Source organism: Oenanthe melanoleuca, chromosome 4A (genome assembly GCF_029582105.1).
Source record: "Oenanthe melanoleuca isolate GR-GAL-2019-014 chromosome 4A, OMel1.0, whole genome shotgun sequence".
NCBI classification, from domain to species: Eukaryota; Metazoa; Chordata; class Aves; order Passeriformes; family Muscicapidae; genus Oenanthe; species Oenanthe melanoleuca.
The window spans coordinates 15,791,514-15,814,430 of record NC_079338.1 but is presented as its reverse complement, the minus strand read 5'-3'; the positions used below and the strand labels follow the sequence as shown (position 1 = coordinate 15,814,430).

Here is a 22,917-nt window from a genome sequence, read left to right as displayed (position 1 = left end):
AATAATAATAATATAGCTGGGCAAAGAAGAATAACTGCTTTTTACCATTGGGAAGAGGCAAAGCCTGCAGCACAGAATTTCCAAAATACTTACCACAGTTTGGTGGTTGACCTGGATCACCTCATCCCCAGCATGGATTTTCTTACACTGGTCAGCAGGAGACTGAGGACAAGAGAGAAAAATTCACTTTACAGAGAGGGCATGGAGGTGGAAGGAAGAGCAGGAATTGAAACAATAAATGCTGAAGGAGGCAAGAAAGCTGCGCCTAAAGTCTCATTGCTGAAAAATAACAATAACTGCTCATATTCATAAGGAACAATTTGTTTTTTCTGATAACATTCGATGAAGCAATCAAGAATTCCATTTGCCATTCCAAGCTAGAATTCCATTTGCCATTTTTGCCACTTGAGCTGCTCCACTGGGTTTGGCTGAGCAGCCACAGCCTTGTTGGGAATATCCCCACATCTCTCATGGATGATGTGAAGAACCAACCCCCACTTTCTCCTTTTTGAGGAAACTTGTGGAATTCTGGTAGCCCAGGAGCAAATGTGCAACAGAAATATTCCTGGAATTAAGCCTGACTTTTGACAAACCCTTTGGCCTTAAATGGGGCATGAGAGGTAAGCAGGAAAGTGCAGAAAACAACATTCACAATATTTGACTCCAGCTGATGTTTCTCAGAGCAGCAAAGTCCTGGTTCTTTCTCTTTTTAGCTGCTTTCCTGACTTGGATGAGGCTGAGCTAATTAAACACTGGCTCTGAGGTCAATTATCCCTTCAAAAGGAATGAAAAATCAATTTGCTGAAACACCAGAAGTTAAAGGTCTTTGAAGCTGGTTTATCTGCACATGTGATTACACTTCCAGCAAAACCAAAAAAGCAACTTCTTCTGGTGTCTTAGCAAAGAGTTTTGATAGCCAAAATAAAATAAATTAAAAAAATTCTACTGGCTGGCAATTTAGTAACTCTTCCTGTGAATTTCAATTGTAAATATATCAATATTTCCCCTACAAACTGCATTATATTTCTAAAATTAATTAGAATTACAGTAAAAAGTGGATTAATTACAGCATGAGTAATTCAATCTATGAACATAATCTCTCCAACATAATCAAGATGGATCAGTCATAATTTTCAGGACCCAAGATACACATATAGTTATTTTTAGACTTCTAAATGCTGCCAATGGTGACAATATGAACAAACAAATTTCAAGTTTAATTTGCATTAGAATTATCTTCCCAAATTGTGACATACAAATCATCTGGCTTTCCATGGGTTTGCACTGACAAAACCCATATAAATACTGCTCAATGTATGTAAATCAATTTAAATATCCCACATGGAGCTCACCCATATGGGCCAGCAGAGCTCTGGCATTGCCAGCCAGGATTTCCATCTCACAGAGCTCATTTTATGTTCCTTGGGCATCAGCAATCCCGAATTTCAACATCAGCTGTATAAAACCTAAACTTGTCACTTGCCCAGCTCTGAGCTCTGAACAGACCCAAGGCTGGATGGGAACAGTGACTGAAAGATGAGATGAAAACCAGAAGGGTCACGTTATAAAATCTGTCACAGTAATTAGATGGCAGCAGTTGAAGTCAATTTAATTTTCTCAAATTTATAATTATGAGCTGCAAGTTAAGGATGTTTACAAGGAGGATGTTTAGGAGCTGTGCTGCTCCTGTCACACTCTTTAATGTCCCTGGGATCTCTCACACAGATCTTTGAGCTCCAAAACTCTCTGTGATTTTTTGTTCAGTTTTTTTAATGCCTCTGGGGCTACAATGAAAATTATAATTCTCTTGTATATTTACTACACATGATAGAAAACATAAAATATAATTTACTTAATATAAAGGAAACCACTTGTGCCAGAGAGAAAATGTGTGAATGTTGTTAGGAAGGAGAATTTGAAGAATCACTGAGGGCAGAAGGTGAAGAATTTCCTTTATTATTGTGTTAGTTATTAATCATTTCAACACTGCTGCTTTTCTATGCCTATTCTCAAGGGTTCTAAGTATTTACAAAGGTAATATTATATATATACATAAAAAAGGAAAAATTATATTAATAAAAAGTGGCTTGGTTTAAAGCAAGCTTACATATCACAAAATGCACTGCAGATACACAGAAAATAATTGTAAGCATGATGGAAGTATTTTAAAATAAAGAATCTTACATTTTCTGTTGTTCCTGTGATTACATGTAGTCCATCATATGTTGATTTGATATACATTCCCTGGGGAAAAAAAAAAAAAAAAAAAAAAAAAAAGAAAAAAGGGTAATTAATATTTGTAGAAAAAAAATACTGGACGTTTGCATGCTAATTAAAATAATAGGTTTGGTCTAAGGACTGGGAGAAATTGTGGTCAATTAACATTTGCAAATTTAATTTTAAGAAATCTATATCAAGACCTCTATACATAGCAGAGTTTTCTCATTAATGCTTTTTTTTTATTCTGAAATTTGTGAACAGAGTTCAACAGAGAGCATGAGCATAAAAAACTTGTGCCTATTCAGTATCTGAAATATTTAACATAATCTCTTTTTATTACAAGTGACATAAAAGAAGTATTAAAATGGAAAGCATGAGCAGGAGTGGTTTTTAAACTTAAATGCTCCATTTTCAAGGAGTTCCTGATTCAGTAGAAACAAAGCCAGAGCCTAACTCAGGAAAGACAGGGGCAGAGCTCATATTGCTAATTTAGGGGGAAAATGAGCTTAGTGAACTAACAGGAGCTTTGTCATGAGTCCATCAGGAATTCTGCTCCAAGGAGGAGATGACAGAACCAGCAGAGACAGCCAGAGCAGGGATCTGTGGAGCTGAGCCCAGATGTCAGGGGGCTCAGTGCCTCGTGTGCCTCCCCATCCCTGCACACAGCACACTTACCATCACTTTTGGAAATCTGATTCATCTAATTGCTACACTGTGCTGCTGAGTTTTTATTCTTTCAATGTCAGCCCCAAATTTAGAGCCCCAGCAACTGTGGACACTGCTGAAGGCTCGTGGGGAACCTAATCTGTTTTTTCTCCCAGGTTGTTGAATTTTCTCAGCTCCAGCCTGGACCTTTTCCAGGCTGGGGATCTTTCTCAGAGACACAACAAGGAAAGGTAGAAAGAAAACACAGATGGACACCTGGTGTTGAGCACAGAGCTGTGTGAGTGTCTCATGATATTTTGCACAAAGCATGTTTTCAAAGAGGTGTTGCCTTCTTGGACCAATGAGTCTTTTCTTCTTTGTTTTTCACAATCTCCCTTATATAAATAAATTTTCAATAAATTGCTCCTTCTTGCTGCTTGGAAGAGCAGTTGTGTTGCCACTTCCCAGCCCCACAGCAACAAGCAACAACCAAGAACATTTTGTTCAGAGAGAGAAATTTCCAGACTCCTGAATGGTGATGGAGATCTTCAGGCAAGGAGGGGAACTCAAACACCACCTCTCACCCTCGAGAAAACCAAAAATTTAGAGTCCTATGGATAAGGTGATATTTCTCTCCTCAAGTACCTAAACTGGAAGGTTAAGAAGGGATGGAGCCAAACTCTTCCTGAGAGTGGGAGGATGAGAAGCAAGAGACAAGTTGGAGCTCTGGTAAGGATTTTTTTTTTTTTTTTCCCAGTTTTACTATCAGGAAAATAAAACACTGGAACAAGGCTGGCAAAGCTGTGGAATCTCTTTTGTGACTGGAGTAACCTCCTCTAACTGGGTGTCTTTGGTTTTTTCATGAGAAAATTTAACTTCTACATTAATGTAAACTAATGCCATTTCAGCAAGCTTTAAATTTATTGAAATCTTAAAAATAAAGATTGTCCAAACCTGGTTGCTTAACTCTGTTGTAAGAAACTCTGCTTTAGATTTTACTCCCCATCTCAGTTTTATCTTAAATTAGTCTTCTTTATAAACAACTTCATTTGTAAAAACCAAAGACCCAAACTAAATCTAGGCAGTCTGGAAATCAGCTTCATAAAATGGGATTAGTGGGAAGAAGGAAGCTGCTGGTGAACCTTCAGAATTTCCTTCTTCAGAGCTGTTTAATTGCATCAGTTTTGCTGCTCTGTTGTCTCAGTGGTCCCTCCAGAGATAAAAACAAAATTCTCTGTGCCAACCCCAAGACACAAAGAGGAGCACTGGGTCCTGGAAAACTGAAGGCTCCCATGGACAATGGGATGGGGAATCTCCATTAAAAATCTGGAGCAGAAATTTTGCTCATCTAATGTGAGTTATGCTGAATTTCCACAGTGAACTTCTCACGAGAGCATTACACAACATTCCTGCTCTTTTAGCACTTGGTGAACTTCAGGAAAACATTTCCAGCAACACTTTTATACCAAATTTAATATCACAGTCCTAACATCCCACTTGTTTTGATAAGATTCATTCCCTGCTCAAAAATCTTTAAGAGGACAGAGTGCTAAACTTTCACTGAATTTTACCACTTATTTATTCCTAAAGTTCTTAGACTCTTGTTAATCTCTATGTATTTTTGGAAAAAAATCAAATTATAATTTTATATTTCACAGATGCCATCAGAGAGACATAAAACCTGAGTAATCACACAGAATTACCCTACATTTTGCTATCTGCTCTTTCATCCTAGTTATTAAATTTTAAGAAAATACAAAAAACCCCAAACAATTTCAGTGAATGACTCATAGCCTTCAAATTATCCTACACAGAGCTTTCATCCTTGTTTTCCCAAAAGAAAAATAATGAGCTTGTTTCTTGTTGACCATTACAGGAGCAGAGCATCCCCCTGATGTACCTCTTACCTGAAAAGCTGGAAAGATTATTCTATGTAAAAAAAATATAAAAAATCTTAGATATATATATATATTTTTTTTTTTTTCATATGGCTCAGTTTAGGCAGTGACACCCAGAGAATTGTTGGTCCCTGGGAGTGCCCAGGTGCCTGCACAGGTTTGGCCAATGTGACAGAGTGGCACCTACCCTGAGATGTGATTTCTTTTTTTATTTATCCCCCCCCCACCCCAACCCAAGAATGGGGTTTTAGTCTCTCTGTTTTATCCTTGAATGTCAGCAATGATCTCAGAGAGAAGAACAACGAGCTGTGCCCCTTATCTGGAGATAAGGCAAAAGTCAAGGATTCTCACTGACTGTGGCTCAGACTGGTCAACATTTAGAAATAAATAGTTGCTCTTTAATAACTGATGTGTCAGACATAAACTCTGAAGAATGACACTGACCTATGGGAGAGAACAAGGAAATGTTTCTCAGGCATCAAATCAAGAACCCTGTCTGCTTCTGAGTAACTGCCACTGTCCCCTAGAGACAAAGTGAATTAAAGGTTTTTAATTAAAATCTGACCTTTGAAAACATATGGGAAGGCATCAGCCATTTAAAATCCTATTTTGAAGACACTTTTCCCCAGAAAACAGCATATCCAGTTGTCAGGGGAATTTCCTTGAAAATTTTCTTGCAGAATCATCTGGTTAATTAAGCAGGATAGAATGACAGCAGTGTGTTTTTCAGTGTCAACAATTATTCCAGCACAGGGAAGCAGTGACAGCCAAGATGCAGATTTGCAAAGCCACAAATGACCAGGGAACTCTTACACCCCTTGATCTTTTTCTCCATAAAAATGGTTCTTTAATCTTATTTCAACCATCAAAGTTGCACAGGTGCATTTAAACCAATGCCATGAGAGTGCTTTGAGAAGGTGACAGAGTTTCTTGTTTAAATTTCATACCATTAAAAAGTCCCTCTCAAATTTTTTTTCTGCCTTATATGTTGCAAAAATTTGCCCAAATTTAAACACCTCTATTTTCCTTCCTACAAGACAACTTCCACTTCTCAAAATACTTAAGATAGCAATTTCTTTTATTCTCCTGTATAAGCAGATTTGGTTTTGTTTTGGCTTTTAGGCTATGAGAACCTTTATATGTCAAGCATGATGGAAATTTGTCAGGTTTCTGTAAACCTTTAAAAATAATTCTAAATAATTAGATGAACACCTTGACAGTTTTAGGCCAGACATATTCCCACAAAAAAAAAAAAAAGCTGCCTTCATATTTTACTTTTTCTTCTTGCTTCCGTTGCAATTCCTTTCTGGTGAAAATGGGAAAGATTGGCTTCCATCACCTAAAATTACAAATGCCACAGAAGGAGAAGCACTATTTGAAAGGGTAGCTGGGCACTGGATGGATGAATAATCCTCCATAAAGGAGACTCTGTGCATGTGACAGCTTGGCTGTTTGTTCAGATTTTTTTGTTTTTCCAACATTACACAGCTGGTTTCATAAAAATTTTTGTTCCCACAATCTTTGCTTTCCTTAAATTCTTAGAATGAAACAGGAAAATATCCCTCTGCAGAAAAATTAAGAAGGCTCTGGATATTAGCAGTGTACATCTTAATTGAAGCATGTTTCTATCAACAGGGGAAAGTTCAGACAACAGAGAGAAAAAGAATAAAAAAGTGAAAGGAAGAGGGATAAAAGTCGTCCTTTATTTCAGAAGGAAAGGAGAAAACATTTCACAGACATCAGAAGATACAAATCCTAACAATGCAATACAAACCCCAACTGCCTCCCCTTTTAGGCTCTCCTGCTTAAAAGGAACCTTTAATCTCATCAAATAAGATTAAAGTGCATGTTACACAGAAGTATCTCTGGATATATGAGCTGGACATCAAGTTCAGAAGATTAAAAAAAAAATTTTTCTTCTGAAATAATACTGGCTGTAATAATCTCTCCAATCATCCAAGAGCAGAAGGTGGGGGAAAAAGAACCCAAACCTCAAAAAAAAAGAAATCATTCTCTGATCCCTATATCCCTATATCTCTATATCCAGCAGCTCCAATAAAATGCTGCCTGTTTATGTGACAGCAAAACTGCTCCAAAGCTCTGGGCATGGAAGGAGGTAAATCACAGCAAGGTTCTCCCAGCCTTTCATCAACCTCCATCCCCAAGGGCTCAGCAGCAGCTCAGGAGCTGCACAAACTCCTGGCTCAAGGGCTTCTTGTGGATCCATCAAGCCAAAAAATTTAAAGTGGGGAGGCAATTTTCTTAAATCACAAAGTTACTTTATTCTATTCGATTTCCTAAAAATTTATTGTGTGCATTTTCGGCCAGAGCGAATGTAATTCTCACATTTTAATACTTTTTTAGTGCAGGAATTTATTTCAAGTTTGTCAAATTGATTGTTTGAAACAAAGCTTTTGCCTTCCAGACATCTTGTTCGTGCTGATTATGCTGTGCACTTGAGATATGAATGGTATTACCATACCCAGCTCTACAATTCAGGAGAAAAAGTGCTTTACAATCCTTAAAGTTACTTCAAAATAAAATAGAAAATACATGGAGGGTGTTTCAGTATTTGCCACTGAAAAATCAAAATAGGGAGAAGGAGGAAGCAGTTTGACTGAAGGGGAAGAAATGGAAAAAGAGAGGAAAAAGCCTCTTGTATATTATATTATTCTATTACTATTTTATGTATTTCTGGAGGCCAACAAATGCCTGCAGAGACCAGGATGCAAACAGAGTCCCCAGGACTTGGAACAGAACCCAAGGCCAGTGTTCCCAATGCAAATTCCTTTGTCCAGCAAACTGCCAGGAAAGCAGAGCACACAGAGTGTCCTGGGAAGGCTGGAGATAAGGGCACTTTTTAATAAAGAATTCAAAAGAAGGTATTTCAGAGAGGGAAAAAAATTAAAGGGCGACTCTAAAGCTCATAAAAGTGCAGATGGAAAATAAGAAAATGCTGGAACTGAAGATGCACATTCCAAAGACTCAGAGTCCCTTTGTGAAAATGCTTTATGATCCAGAATTTATTTCCACAATTAAACACACAGACACAGCCCTGCAGGAGTTCTGACTCGGACCTGGAAATTAATTCTGGTTATGTGTGAGCTTATGCAATGTCAATTGGATTCCTGGCTCATCTGGGGAAGGAATTAGAAGGCATGTAATATAAATTTTGCAAATGGAGGTTTGAAAATTCGGGAAGACTCATAATTTAGTCATTCCAGATAACTGAATTCTTCCATAAATGTGAGTTTCTCCAATAATTGTGTTTGTTTTCTAGGTGCCAACCCTGCATGAACCCTGTTCTCAGTAGCTCTGAAAATCAGAGCTACACTCAAACCCAAGAGAGCCTGTGCTTTAAATTTATGCTATAAAGGTAACAAATGTTCTGAAAAATTGTACAGTAAGCCACTCTTAAAAAACACATTTTTGGTGATTTTGACACCAACTGCTGTGCATTAGCTTCCTACCTCTAAAACTGAAATTACAGTATCCTTTTCACAAGTGTGTTGTGGGGATGAATTAATTAGTGTCTGTGAAGCACTCAGTAAGGCCATATAAAAAATAAATAAAACAACTCACAATGAAATCAGTGACTCCAGGGACTGCAGAGCTTAGCTGAAGTGTGGTAAATCAGGCCTCAACCCCTACACTGAATGATAAGGATAAAAATGGAACTCTGAATACTTTCCATTCACTGAATAGTGCTCATTTTTCTCTTGAATGGAGCAGATATCCTGTGGAAAAAAATCTGCTATACAATCATGAGAAAGCCATTTGTAATTCATTACTCTGTTCTATATTTGATTCTGATTAATGTTTTCTTTTCCTTTTCACATGATTTTTCTTTTATTCCCATTTATAGTCCTTTTTCATATTTTCTTCTAAACAGAACACAGTGTCAGCAAAATTGATCACAAGCAACTTTCCAACCTAACACGTTACAATTAGGCACAGAAAACTCACTTATTCACTGTGATTTCACTTCATCTAAGGGAAAAAGGGGGGAAAAAAAAGGCAGAAATTGCCAGGCAATTCTGATTGCAGTATTTGTCTCATGTCCTCTGTCAGCAGTGCCCACTCTCTGCTCCTTTGTGGCTCTTGACTCAGGGGCAAGCTGAGGATGGAGAACCACACAGGGGCTCTCCCAGCCTGACTCCATCCAGCCAGGATCATTCCAGCTCAGGTCCTGCCTGCCTCATATTCTACCAGGAGAAAAAAAAAAAAAAAAAAAAAAAAAAGGGAATGGGAATGGGAACCACGCAAAAAACCCCAAGATCTCAGCCAACAACTCTCACACTGGTCACTCCAGAGCTTAAATCACACTCCAACTCTCTATGGGCAGCTCCTGCCAAGAGCTCCTGGCAGACACCAGGGAATCTCAGCTGCCCAGAGGAAATGCTGGTTTTGGGGTAGATTCCAGTCCTGTCCTCCCCCTGTCCCAGATCAGAGCCATCCCTGCATGGGAAGCATCAGCAGCACCAAGCCCTGCTTGCTGTGCTCCATCCTCTCAAAGCAAAATTCATCTGATAATGAACTTTCCCCTCATTAGAGCAGCAGAAATACATCCCATTTCTGCACAGAAAGGAAAGCCTGGCCTGCAGGGTGCATAATCCTAATGCAAAAGCAAATCTGCAAATGTCCTGACCTGTATTTCCTGGGTACCCTGCACTAACCCAGAAATCAGAGCTAGAGGGGAAACTGGGCCATAAAGGGAGCACGTTTGGCCATAAGGATGCAGCAGCACAGAGAGGAAATTGTGTCTGTGCTCAGGGTTACACACTGGGCTGAGCATCTGCGAGGCCAAAATTCAGATTAAATGTGGTTTATGCTGTGCTCTGTTGGCTAAATCAGCCTAAGAATAAAGTAAACTTGTGCAGTCACACAACACCCCCTCGTGTTGTTAAAACATGTCTCTCTCAGATGAATTTGCATCCCTCAGAGCAATGATGCCCTTGTGCCTCTGGCAGTATTTGCACATGACGTGTGTCACTGTTCAATGCCAGAACAAAGAGGAAGATGTGGAATTAACACAAAGGGTCTCAACTAACAGAAATTTAAAGTCTGCAAATCATGCTGAATTACAAACAGGAAACATGTCACAAGGTGTAGAGTGGCACTCAAATGGATTTTGATTTCTCAGTTTGGGAATTTTCTCTGGCTAAGACTCATGGCTGCCAATTTCACTCCCCACTTCCCCTTTTTTTTGCTCCTACAACTGCTTCCTTCAATGCAGAATTCCTGAATTACTCTTCTTGTAGGGAGAAAATAAAAATAAGCAGAGTGCTGAGAAGGCAGCTGAAGGCAGTCTAGGAGATTGTGCTGTGAAAATCAGCCTGGCTCTTGAGGAGAGCGAGTGAGAACATCCCAGTGCCTGCAGTGCCTTCCTCCCCAGCTTTTATTGGGATCTTGGGCTCCCAAGCACAATCTCTATTTTCCTACAGCCCACCAATATCAAATGGTTGCAAAGGCACTGCAGAGGGGAGGCAGAAATCTTTATCCACCAACCACTAAAATGTCACAGAAAACCATTGTCAAAAACCATATCAGTACATTAATATTTAAAAGCTGTAGCCAAATAATTCTGCAGAACATTTCACTGCTGTCACCCACCACTAATGCAGAGCAGCTGGCATGTCCAGAGCCATCCAACCAGGCTGCTCAGTGAGCAACAATTTACAAAAGAAAGAGATTTATTTTGTTCCTGGGATGATACTTCCAAAAGTTTTGTTTGAACTGATCATTAGGGAGTCATATAACTTCATTTATGCAAGTGCAAGACACAGATCTTCCACTTATCATTTTGAAAGCACATTAAGGACATTAGTTAATTTTATTTGTATGTGTTTGCATTTGGGGATTATTTCAGTACAAAAACTGCAATCTGGCTATCAAAGGATCACAGATTTAACTACTCATACAGTTATATGTGAAGCCCTAGGTAAAACAGGTTTTAATTTTTAAAAACTCAAAACAATCCCTTTGTTTAGATAAATGTCAATTAAACCACCTTCAGAAATCTGGTTCAGCTTACCAAAAAAAAAAAAAAAAAAAACAAAAAAACCCACAAAAAAAAGAGGGCATTGCATGAAAACACATTTTGATTTCTTGCTAAAAATCAAAAACCAAGTCACCCAAAGAGCTGAGGCTTGTGCTGGGCATTCTAAGAGTTGAAGCTGAAATTTCTTTGCTACTTACCAAGCCCTCACTGGGCATGATGCTGGTGAGATGAACGACCTCGAGGTGAGCTGACTGGGACACCAGGGAGTCAGAGGAGAGGGAAATGATGTGGTCACAAATCCCAGACAGGGTTTTACACTGCAAAGAAAAGCAAGTCAATAGAACCCCCAGTACCAAACTGGAACTCCAAGTGAGGAAGTTCTTACTCTAAGAACTAACCAAGAATAAAGAGATCATTTTAATTCTTAGCACTGTAAAAGCTACAGGTGTATGAAAATCAAGAGGAAGTGGTTAAGGGAACAGAAAACATCCATAAATGTCAGGAAATTGTACATCTATGTACAGTTCTGCTGTAGAAGAATATCTGTGTCTCTGAACTGTCCTCTCCACACTGTGTGCACTTCAAAAACAAAACAAACCAAATGAACTTCATCCTTGTGATTATAAATACAGTGGAAGTTGAGTGAAACATGCAAAAATAAATGTCTTATGCAACTGAATAACCTATTTTGGCTACCAAATGATGACATCATCCCTACCAACTGTGATAATTAGGTGAATTCTGCTCTTCAACTTGGAAAATTTCCTTTGCTACAAATTACCCTGGCAGAGAAGTGCCTTAGTTAACCCATTTCCTGAAGTAAAATTCTTATGCATCTTTGAACACATCCTTGAACTGATATTCTACATCACAACAACTATGCAATGATTTTGTTATCCTGCCTTCCAGCCAGAGGTCTCAAAATCTGAATGCAAATCCAGAGAAACACCTTCAAAGCAGGAGCCCCATTGCATGGACAGCAGCAGTGAGGCTGACAAATCAAACCCATCTGTCAGAGAAAAGTCTGTGGGTCAGGGGGGAGCTGAGCTCAACCCTCAGACAACATTCATGTGGAAAGATTTATCCCCAAATTTCTGTGAGTTGCTTAAAGCACACTCCTTCAAAAAGTCTATGCCTGAAAATGTTTGAACCTCATGTGAAAGAATTCATTTAACAGAATTTCAGGATGGGTTTCCTGTCCAGCCTGAGCTGTGTGCATCTATTTTGCTTTGGGGACTGTACTCTCATTTTTCCTAATTATAGCAAATTCCAGTGAAATCCCTTCAGGGAAGTTTTGTTTCAGGCATTTACAAAAGCATGAGGCTTTCTAATATCTCATTTGACACTATCCACAGAAGTTAAACAAATAAAGTTGTCACAATGAATAAGTTAACTGCCTAAATTTATAGGTTGTGTTCCCATTCACTGTGCAGTTACTCATCTGGAAATCCAAGAACAGCCTTGGAGCCCTGGCTGTGGCATCTGGATTTCCTATCAGCTGCAAGATGCAAAGCATCCCACTGAGCTACAGCTGAAGGTCACCATTCCCACAAATATTCCAGGCAGTTTCAGCTCAGGGCCAGAACCCCTGGGCAGAATTTGGGTCTCATCTTCTCCCAGCAGAGATAGAAAAACCTCAAAAAAATCTCTGGTGTAGTTGGTACTTGCACTCCTTGTACTCCTGTGTGTGAGTACATTCTTTATCCAGTACATTTTTATTTTTTTATATTTTTGAATCACTGGCATATCAAGATATTACCATCACTTCCAACTGAAAACCTCTCCATGCCTCAAAATTTGATTGCATTTGCCCAGATTAGATGCAGAATAAACAGAGAGAACAACACTTTCCACTTTCTACTGCAATGCTTTAACCTTAGAGCTGCCTCATGAAAATACTTTTTTTTAGTAAAATAAACAACAAAGAAGTTTTCAATCAGCTTGGTCTATGGAAGGTGTCCCTGTCACAGTTACAACTATGGGCTAAAAATTGTAAAAAAAAAAAAAAATAGTAATAAAAATAAAATTTATATATATATATATATCTGTGTGTGTGCACACCCCAAATCCCAGAAGGTATCAGGTGCTTTTAAAAGTTCTATTCCTATCCAGGTTTGCAATAGTAAGCTTTTTTTTTTTCCCCCCCTCTAAAAGTCACTGCATGCTTTCTAAATTTAACAGCACATCAATGTTTTATGACAGATTTTTAATCCCTGCTGGGAGCAGAGTATGTGCAAAAGGCTTTAAAAAAAGAAAAAAAAAAAAAAAAGAGTCAGGCACTTGGGCAGAGCTTGTCAAAAGCTTATCTGAACTTGTAAATCCTTTGAGAGTTCCCTTTCACCACAGGCTTTAACTCATCTCAGTGTCAGTACAGGTTTTCTGTGCTGGTATCAGGAAAACATAAAGTATTTGAACCCAGAGGCCAATATCTAATCAATAATCTTGAAGAAGATTCTTCCACTCCCCTTTGTCATCAGAATTTTCTGGGCTCTGAAGGCACAAAGTGCTCAGTCTGACAGGCAGTGATGCACCAGGTCTGTGATCTGAGCAGCCACCCTGGCAGGAATATTAACTGCACTGAATATTGTGCAGCTTCTAAACCTCAAACAATAATTCTGTATTTGTAATCAACTGTAGCTACAACAGAGAGCATTACTGTGGGGAACTTTAATTTTTAGCAATTGATACAATTCATCAGAAATTATATCAAAAGAGTAAGGAACTTTATTTTCCTATAGCAGCCTTATTTATTGAAAAAATCCTTTCCATGTGTGGGGTAAAAACAGAGAATACCAAAGCAGAATTACTTACCACATGAAGAATTTTATTTTCTGTTTCATACACTGTACAATCCTGTGGTAAAACAGAACAAAACCAATTAAATGAATGTCAGATTAAATTTCCTAACAAGAAATGAAAGAAGGGTTTATGCTGTCAACAATCTCTTACATATTCCTGATGAACTTTAAGACTTGTTGCTTTTGGAGTTGTCATTTTCTATTTTAGCTGTGATTTAATAATCAATCTTACACTCCATAATTTCAGTGCCACCCTTACCTTGCTTTTTGCTTTAGTGCTATTTACAGGGATTAAAATATTGTTTTTCTTTTATGGAACAAACCATAAAAATTCCTAAAAGGGATCTACTACCTCTATTACTTATTAATATTTGAAAGTTCCCACAGTGACCCTCTGGAAATTGGGACACAGCCAATTTGGGGTTTATTTTTTAGTTTTAGTTATACATTTTAATATGATAATATTAATAATATTATATATTAATCATAATATAATATGATTAATATATAATGTGATTATGCATTTTTGATTGTTGTTTTTATGTTGTTTATGTGTTTTGTGTGAGATTTTTAGGTACAATACTTGTATGGTTGGAAATTTATTGTTTATTTTTATTTTGGTTTTTTTATGGGTTTTTTATTTAATATAATTTATGTTTTAGTGGTTTTGAAGGGTTTTAATATTTAAAATATAAAAATATTTAGAAAAATATTTAAAATTTGTGTATTTTGTGTACTTGTTAGAAACATTGGTTTAAATTAAGAAATATATAGAAAAATAGCTAAGCATATGAAGAAACAGCAAAATATGCAGAAAAAACAATTATGCTGCAAATTATGGAGAAAAACAGCTAAATATAGTTTGGCTGGGGCATATAATACAAACCAAAACTTAAATTTATTCAAACATATCCACTATAACCCAAACTTATTCAATATTACTACACTATTCCATGTTGGAAAAAGCTTTCTACAGAGCAAGATATGGGATAATTTTAAAAAATTGTCTTCTGTGTTTCTTTTTTATTCCTTGAATAAGTTTCCAAGTAAAATTTAACTTACTGCTAATTCCTGCAATGTTCCTTCAAGTAACTTAAGATTCCCTCAGCTGGAGCCTGGTGATCCAACAGCAAGGCTGAGGATTTTATCCCTGTTTGGGCTCAAGAGCTGGACTTGATATGTGGGACCCTTCCAACTGAGAATATTCAAGCTTAAGATTCCCTCTAGTTCTCAAGATTTCCTCTTTTTTACTGGATTTTTAATATATTAGCAATAAGAGTTAATTTTTTCAGATCTCCCACGAAACAATTCCACCCCCCTGAACTCTCACTTTGGGCTGGGACACCCTCTGGGGGTCTCTGCTCCCTTTTTTTCCAGCATCCCAAACCCTTGGCTGTCCCCATCCAGCTCCCAAATCTTGTCCCTCCCAAAAATCCCTCTGAGGATTTTTTCCCCTGAGGCAGCTGCTCCAAACCCTCAGCCCAAGGAACTGCCCCTCCCTCAGCTCTGAAGGTCAATATTTATTTTGGAGGAGTGCTGCTCCTGTGGAGAAATTAATTCTTATTCTTTAAACTGTAGTCACTTAGAAAATCAAAATCAGAAGGTTGGGAGCACCAAGCAACACAGAAGAATTTATATTAACATTTCATGGTCAAGTATCCCTTTGATGTTTCCTCTGTATTCATACTGTTATTTTCTAGAGCACAAAAAAGAATTCAATTAGTCAGTTTGGCTGGCAATGCCCAAGGCAGTTTTTCCTACAAGTTTTGCACACTTCAAACAGCTCATGCACCATCTCCTTTAACCCTCCATGTACCAAGAGAACAAAATGATCCCAGCAGGGCTTCAGAGCTAATGCTCCTGTCTGAATGATTCCTTTAATTTCTGTGCTAGAAATACAGTATGAACCTCCCTCTGAACAAACTTAATTACTTCAGGTCATAGAGTAGAAGACTTATGTAGAGTAAAACTGAAATTTCACTGTTTTGTAGAGCAGAATTAATGGTAGCTGTACTTATGTTGCACGTTCAAGATAACATTAGCATGAAAAATGTTAATGGCTTTGGGATTCCTTCCAAAATAGATGCATATTGACTTTTTTTTTTAAAGCACATCAGACTAGTTTAACTGAGAGGTTAAAAGCACTTGCTGTGTTATACTAAAATATTAAGATATGTAGGTCACAATATTCTTCTGATTTATTTTTCTCTGATGCATAGCAATGCACTGGGGATCTCATTAAAAAAATAATCTTCCAGGACTACCATTTATAGGATGTTGATCTATTTTTCTTAGAAAATAAATAATAGTTATAGTCACATTCTTTCTACATTCTCCAGTAGCAAGATGACATGATAAAAATATTTGTTCTTAGAGTTTAAAATAACCTCTAAATTAGTAGCTGTGTTCTATTTCCCCTTTGTAAAAGGATAAAACCCAGGAATTACAAAACCAGTCACAGTGCTGCAAACCAGGCAAGGGCTGCACTGTCCTGAACATCCAAAATTAAAAAGTACAGCACACCTTTGTCTCTGACAAAGTGAAACTGCTCCTCTGCATATTCATAAAGAGAAAAGGTCAGTGGGACTTGTGCTCACCATAATCTAGAAAAAAATTTCAAATTGCTAATTCTGAAGGAAGGAAAAAATGCAAGTTCAAACAAAAAATTGCAGGCACCATAAAGAATGTTTTATGGCAAGGTCTTGAGGACGGTTAATTAACACATAAAAAAATGTGAAATATTTAGTTCTTTAACTTAGTCCAATAAAACAGTGTGGGTTAAGCCAACTAATGAAAAGAAACTGAAACCCTACAAAAAGCATTTCCCCCTAAAACACCACAGGTAAGTTCTACAGCAGTTTTGGAGTGGTGGAGATGGCAAAATGATATTTCAAAATAATTGTTGGCATGCATAAAATGAAATACTTCTGAAATTCAGGCTTTCAAAAGAAAGAGATAACCCTGGAGTTAGGCAAATATACAATGGCAAATGCACAGAACTGACTCCTTTCAAAGGTGGAGACTTGATCAGAGTGTATTTTTAGAAAAGAGTGAACAGATGTTTGATGAAATGTTCTTTAGCAAATGCAAGCAAAATAAGATGGAGGGGCTGAAAGCTGAAGTCTGCAAAGTTCAAACTGAAAATAACCCCCAGGTTTGGCATGGCAGCTGCTGAACCTCAGGATAATTCAGGTGGAAGGGGCTCTGGAGGTTTCCTGGTCCAAACACCTTCTCAGGGGAGGCTCATTTAAAATTTACACCAGGTACAGAAGTTACTAGAGAAACAACAATTCCAGTGCAAACTAGATGGCTTTAAAAAGCAGAAAAGCCATGTTTCATCCTAAACACAGTATTTGGCTAAAAATAGGGCAAAAATCCATTACAAGGTGTCTGAATTTATCTCAGTGAGGTTAATTAGACATTGATATAGGGAGAAAAAGCAAAATTTTGTTTGGTTTTTGTTGGAAAAAGTTGTGCTGACATCCTTTGGTAAGACACAGACTTTGTTTTGTTCTTGCAGGTCAATGAGTGTATCAGAAGATCTACCTCAGATTTAAACATCTTTGACATAATGAGGAAAAATGAGAATCCCAGCTGCCACCAGGACCAGGGAACTCTTCCTACTCAATGAAAAATTAACCAATGGCTGCATTTTATGAACAAAAATCCAAACCTGTTCTTCCCCAGTTCCTCCAGTTGTGATTCCCTCAGGGCAGCCCTGGTGCTATAGCTTGACCAAACCCAAATTTAGTTCAGATATTCTGGTGGATTCCATCTCAGAGCAGGCAGGGGGGTGAGTGCACCTTGAAACTGAGCTGTAACTCAGGGTGGAGCCAGCAGAGAGCTCCAACATCTCAATACCCTGTCCCAATGTCCTTTTTTGCATATTATTATACACACATTTTAATGGGACACCTCACCTCAAAATCAGGATGTTTCTGCAGCTCTGTGCATCACGTATTTCTTTTACAGTAGCTTAGTGAATGTGATCAAAAGGGTTAAGAAAACTGGGCAGAATAAAGCACATTTCCAAACAGAAATGGACAGCTGTAAAACTCCTCTAAAATGAGAGAATGAGGTTTTCTTTTAACCAGCATGAGCAGGTGCTGTTTAAAGTTAAATAAGTGACTACTCATCACAGCATTTGCATGGTGTGTCAATAATAATACATTCAAATGGATTTGATCTAAGGGAATGTCACTCAGATCACACAGGACATCTGAGCATGAAGATTCATAAGCACTTTCTATATTAAACTAAGGTTACAGGGTAATGTCCCCTGTTAAGAAAATTCACCTGGAGTGGCAGCTGCAAGTTGTGCACACAAAATGTGTTCAATTTGCACAAAATGTCAAAGACATTCCTCACTTAACGTGCCAGATCTGTACCCTTGACTGCTACTTTCACACTGGCTGAATGAGGTATTTAAAATGTATGTAATTCATAAAACAAGGAGTAGCTGAAAGGATCTGAGACCCAGGTTCCTATTAGTTATGCCTTTTAATTCACATTCCAGCCTACAGCTGAGCCTGCACTTCTGGTTTAGGTGAGACATTTCTGCTTTCACACATTAAGGTCAATTTTCCTCAGATTTAGTGGCAGCAAAGTTGTCTCTCTATGGCTGATTTGGTTTTATCTGCTCTTTCTGGTGCTAAGCTTAATATAACAAAAAAAAGATCTTACTAGACAGCCATCAAACAAGCCAGATCTGACAATAAGATAAAGAAAAGACAAAACTTGATTTTTAAACTGAAGAACTAACCAAGCATTGTTCATCTTGGAATGGAGTTTATCCTAAAAGATTGTTTTTAAGTTGTCAAAAGGAGGACAGCTTTGAGACTGGAGCTGAAGAACTGGAAAAAAAATAAAGAACCAAACTTGTGTTGGCAGAAGAGAAGAGAATTTGATCTGCCAAAAGCTGGGACATGGATGACAGAAGTGAAGACAGCAATTCAAAATTACTCTATTTTCACCTGGACCACAGGGAAAAATCAAACTCACACAAACAAAGTGCAATATCAGCTGAAGGACAGAATCAGAATCTGGACTTTTTATACTGTAGAGAAGTTCATTTTGCTTTGTCTGTAAATAAAAAATAGCCTCGTGCCATAAGCACCTTGTAAGAGAAAGCTTAATAAAGATACATAAATAATTAAATGCCAACACAGGAATTTCTAAACTAAGAAAAGAGAAGAAGGATCTTTGTTTTCTGCTGCAAAAATGCATAAAGGACAAGATTTCCAGGAAGAATAAAGCTGAATATTATAAATTAAGGATAATAGTGTGAAATACAATGACACATTTATCAGCTTTAGTGTTTTGCTCCAAGAACTGAAATAAAATTGAAATGGAGGGGGGGGGAAAAAGGGTTTTCAGAACTACTACTCCATTACTGCTCCAAAAAAAACATTTGAAATTGAGTTCTGTGCTTGGTCTGGTTGGGAAATGCAGGCAGGGGAGTTCTCTGCACTGGAGACAGGCCCAGCCTAAAGTCCCTACAAAAAACTGGAGTTTAAGCTAAGCTTTCTGCTCACTTTCCCCCTTCAACCCTGTCACCTTTTTCCTTTTCTTCTTTCCGAGACAGCCCTGCCTGAGCTCTGATCTTGCCACAAATTTAGTAACACTCATCAACAGTTTATCTGCTTACAAGGGGAGTGGCTCATTGTAAATATTTGTAAAATTAATTTACCCTCAGTGTGTCACCTCTTGTCTCACTTCAGGGGCTGTCTATTCTATTCTATTCTATTCTATTCTATTCTATTCTATTCTATTCTATTCTATTCTATTCTATTCTATTCTATTCTATTCTATTCTATTCTATTCTATTCTATTCTATTCTATTCTATTCTATTCTATTCTATTCTATTCTATTCTATTCTATTCTAGGTCACAGCTCCAAGCCTGAGTTCAAGGAGGGTTTGGACAATGCCCTCAGACACAGGGTGGGACTTTTGGGGGGGGTCTGTGCATGGCCAGGAGTTGGATATCCTATGATTCTATACATTATATAGAACTAAAGACCAGATAAATTATTTTCATGTACAAGTGGAGTGTACCATATTACAATTAATGAGTGTCAGTGATGATAACACTTGGTGCCATTATCTGTTCTGTAGTTACTTGGTTTAATGTTATGAATATTTCATGTCCATCCTAAAAAACTTCCATGCTACTGGCTCTCCTTTCAGTGAAGAAACCACAGTATGTATTTGTGTGTGTTTTAAGAACCTTTTTCTGAAACATTTTGGATCATTCATATTTTAATCTGGAATAACCTGTTAGCAGTAGCTAAGCTGTTTCCCACTGTGGCTTTATTCTTCTGTTTAATACATGCATGGTGGTAAATCATCTGATGTGAAATTGTCTACTCAAGAGAAAAGTGGATTATTTTTAACTTCAATCTATCTAGGAGGATTACCAAAGTCCAAAGATCTTCCTGCCAGTCCCAAAAAATGAGAGTATGGAAAGAACAGCGAGGTAATGCTGTAACAACTTTTGTGGTGCTGTAAAAGCTGTAGTTGTTTTTACTATTGCATTTTTAAGCAGTGGTGTGAAAGGACTCAGAGCAGAGAGCCACTCCTACCTGTTGCACAATGGTTGTTAGTTCCAGGCACAGTTGAACAATGTTGTTTTTCAGCAGTGAATATTCTGTCACGCTGACAAACGGAGACCTGCGACAGGGGAAGGACAGGTTTGTGCAGCATTAGGGACCACAATTTACACCATAGGCAAGTATATGTGATACAGGCATCAGTTCTACAGCACTGAAATGCAAAATCATCTCAATCTCCTGCAGCAAGTTGCAGAATTTTTGTAATATTCACTTTTGAAACAAGAAAAATTACAGGCAGGATGCAAACTGGATTTTGGCCAGAACATCAGAAGTTCTCACTCTTATGGAGAGTAGAAATAGAGGATTTCAAAAAAACCAAAATCAGCCCAGATTTTCTTTGTACCCCTTATTAAAAAGCTGGCATTTCTGGTATGACATCACTCCTCAGCAACAACCAGCACCTTAATTCAGAGAGCACAGTAATGCTTTACTTAGTCTCAGCTTCCTGCACACTCAGATTTTCTTCAGGCTTTCCAAACTCTGGCTGAATCTGACCCCGTTTGAATTTACAAGAACTGACAAGGTCATAGCCTGAGAGAATATGACTGCTGGCATTAGGTTAGGAAGATGTCACCAGGATTATACAAATCCTGTAAGGAGGGTGATTCACTCTCACTGTGGTTTCTGAGGTGCCATTTATACATTCCAGAGCATTCTGATTCCAGATAAAACTGTTCACTGCCGTAACTACAAAGGAAAACAAGCCAATGTTTGGTTTTGTTTTTTTCCAAACAAGAAAATTGCTGGTTTATGTTTTGGTTTCTGTCTTGCCACAGTCACAGAGATACTTTTAATGAAATTCTCAGCTCATAAATGCAACACACCAGTGGCTGGTTGAGCATTAACCATCACACATGTACCAAACACATCCAGCCCACTCCTGATAAATAGGAACAGTTAATTTTCAGACTATGCAAGTACTATCATTTATTTTGAACATTCTTAATTGATTTGCTCAGCTTTTCTGTGTCTTTTAGATGGCTGAAAGACAGCTCAAACTCCACAAGCTTTCCTTCCTTGCCCTTCATTCTGAGTTTTCTGATGTTACCAGTGGTGGCAGTGAGAATAGCACAGAAATATTCATTTCACACAAAATCCTGAAAAGAAACTCAAAAGGCATCTCTCCTGACAGAGAAGGGTACTAAAATTCACTTCCAACATTTCACAAAATTCTAAAAATTTAGAGCTAGAATTCCAGACCTGCCATTTTAATATTAGAATAAAAAGAGTACAAGAGGCAAAGGAAGAACAAATAGAAAACTCCTCCAAGAATTATTCTCATGCACAAGGGAGAGAGGAACAGTTAATTACCTGTCCAGCCAGGCAAGTAAGTTCTTGGCAGCACCAATCAGGTCGACTACAGAGGTAAGGAAATCATTTGGCAGCCGTCTGGAGGCTCTGCCGTCGTAGTGGCCGCTCCTCCTCCGACCTGTTATAAAGTTCTGAAGGTTTTTGGCCGAGGCATTCAGCTTGTGAGACAGAGTCCTCAGGTTTTCAGTCTCCAAACCATAATTCTGAGAGAAAGAAGATGGAGTGTGTGGTCAGCTTCATGAACCAAACAGTGAGGAGGAACATCCTGGATGGTGTTGGCTCAGAGACAGGGTGGCTGTGGTGCCTGGGTGGGGATGGACAGGAATATTTGGGGATGCAGCCAGTTTGGGACACAGCATCAGAGCCTGCACAGCTCAGTGGGTTCAGCCAGGGAAAGGCAGGAGGGATCCCCTGTGCTGAGTGCCAGCTCTGCCCCATTCTCAGGAATTCCAGCTGAGGGACTGCACTGTCCCCTCTTGTATTTTGGCTACAGGAGCAGTGCAAAGGAAAATGCAACATAGTTCTTTGTGCAATGGAGAAGCAAAAGAGAAATTTATTTAAAGAAACACTGCACTTATATAGGGCAGTTGGTGCAAAACAGAATAGAAAACACTCATTGGTCCAAGAAGGCAACACCTCTCTGAAAACATGCTTTGTGCAAAACATCACATCTCCAGCAGGTGTTTAATCATTGTTATAATTTCTTGTCCTTGAGCAGCCTGAGGAACCCAAGGCTCCAAGGCTGCTTTTCCCCTGGTTCCCAGCAGTATCCAATGGCACCCTCTGTGTGTCCCCTCCCTGCTGGGGAGCCTGGAGCTGTCCCACTGCACTGCATCCCTGCACCTGAGCAGAACACCCCTGCCCTGTGAGCCAGGAATGAACCAATTACAATCATCACCTTAAATGAAGGGATGAGACTACAATGGATTTATTGTTCCTAAATTCGTCAGACACCGTCAGATTTACAGAAGCAAGAATTCAGCCATAGCCAAAGCAGTCACAGGCTTCTTCATTACAATATTACATTTCAATCCAACAGAAAGTTGCTATGAAGTTTATTTTGTTTTTCTAAACTCTCACATTTACTTAATTCTGCCACATTGCATATATTTTTATCCAACAAGCTGTTGTCACATGTACACACATATGCTTCTATTGTAACACCTGAACTCTTAGCTTACCCTATAGAACTCCATCACTACACTATAAAACTCTTTATCATCTTATCTAATACAGTTTCTTTCTTAAGGCATATTCTTACTTACAACTATAGAAACATAAGCCTATAATTTTCTGCTTAATGTTCGTATATTTCTATTTTTACATCAATCCAAGCTTTTTTCCAAGGTTGCAAATCAAACCCTTCAGTATCTGTGGAGGTTTCTCTATTTCTGTTTCCCACAGGGTGCATGGCTTTGCTGAGAAACTTCC

The 22,917-nt window shown here is 38.3% G+C and overlaps 1 protein-coding gene across 1 annotated transcript in view; it reads right to left on the bottom strand.

Moving 5' to 3' along the window:
• LOC130253067 (connector enhancer of kinase suppressor of ras 2-like) overlaps positions 1-22,917 on the bottom strand; it is a 166,439-nt gene that overhangs the window by 66,239 nt on the left and 77,283 nt on the right. Inside the window, exons 3-8 of the mRNA XM_056491344.1 lie at positions 21,487-21,689; positions 20,146-20,233; positions 13,576-13,617; positions 10,962-11,081; positions 2,185-2,244; positions 94-162 (exon numbers count right to left, since the gene is read on the bottom strand). Of these exons, the coding sequence (XP_056347319.1) occupies positions 94-162; positions 2,185-2,244; positions 10,962-11,081; positions 13,576-13,617; positions 20,146-20,233; positions 21,487-21,689 (582 nt within the window). The remainder of the gene's footprint in view (positions 1-93; positions 163-2,184; positions 2,245-10,961; positions 11,082-13,575; positions 13,618-20,145; positions 20,234-21,486; positions 21,690-22,917) is intronic.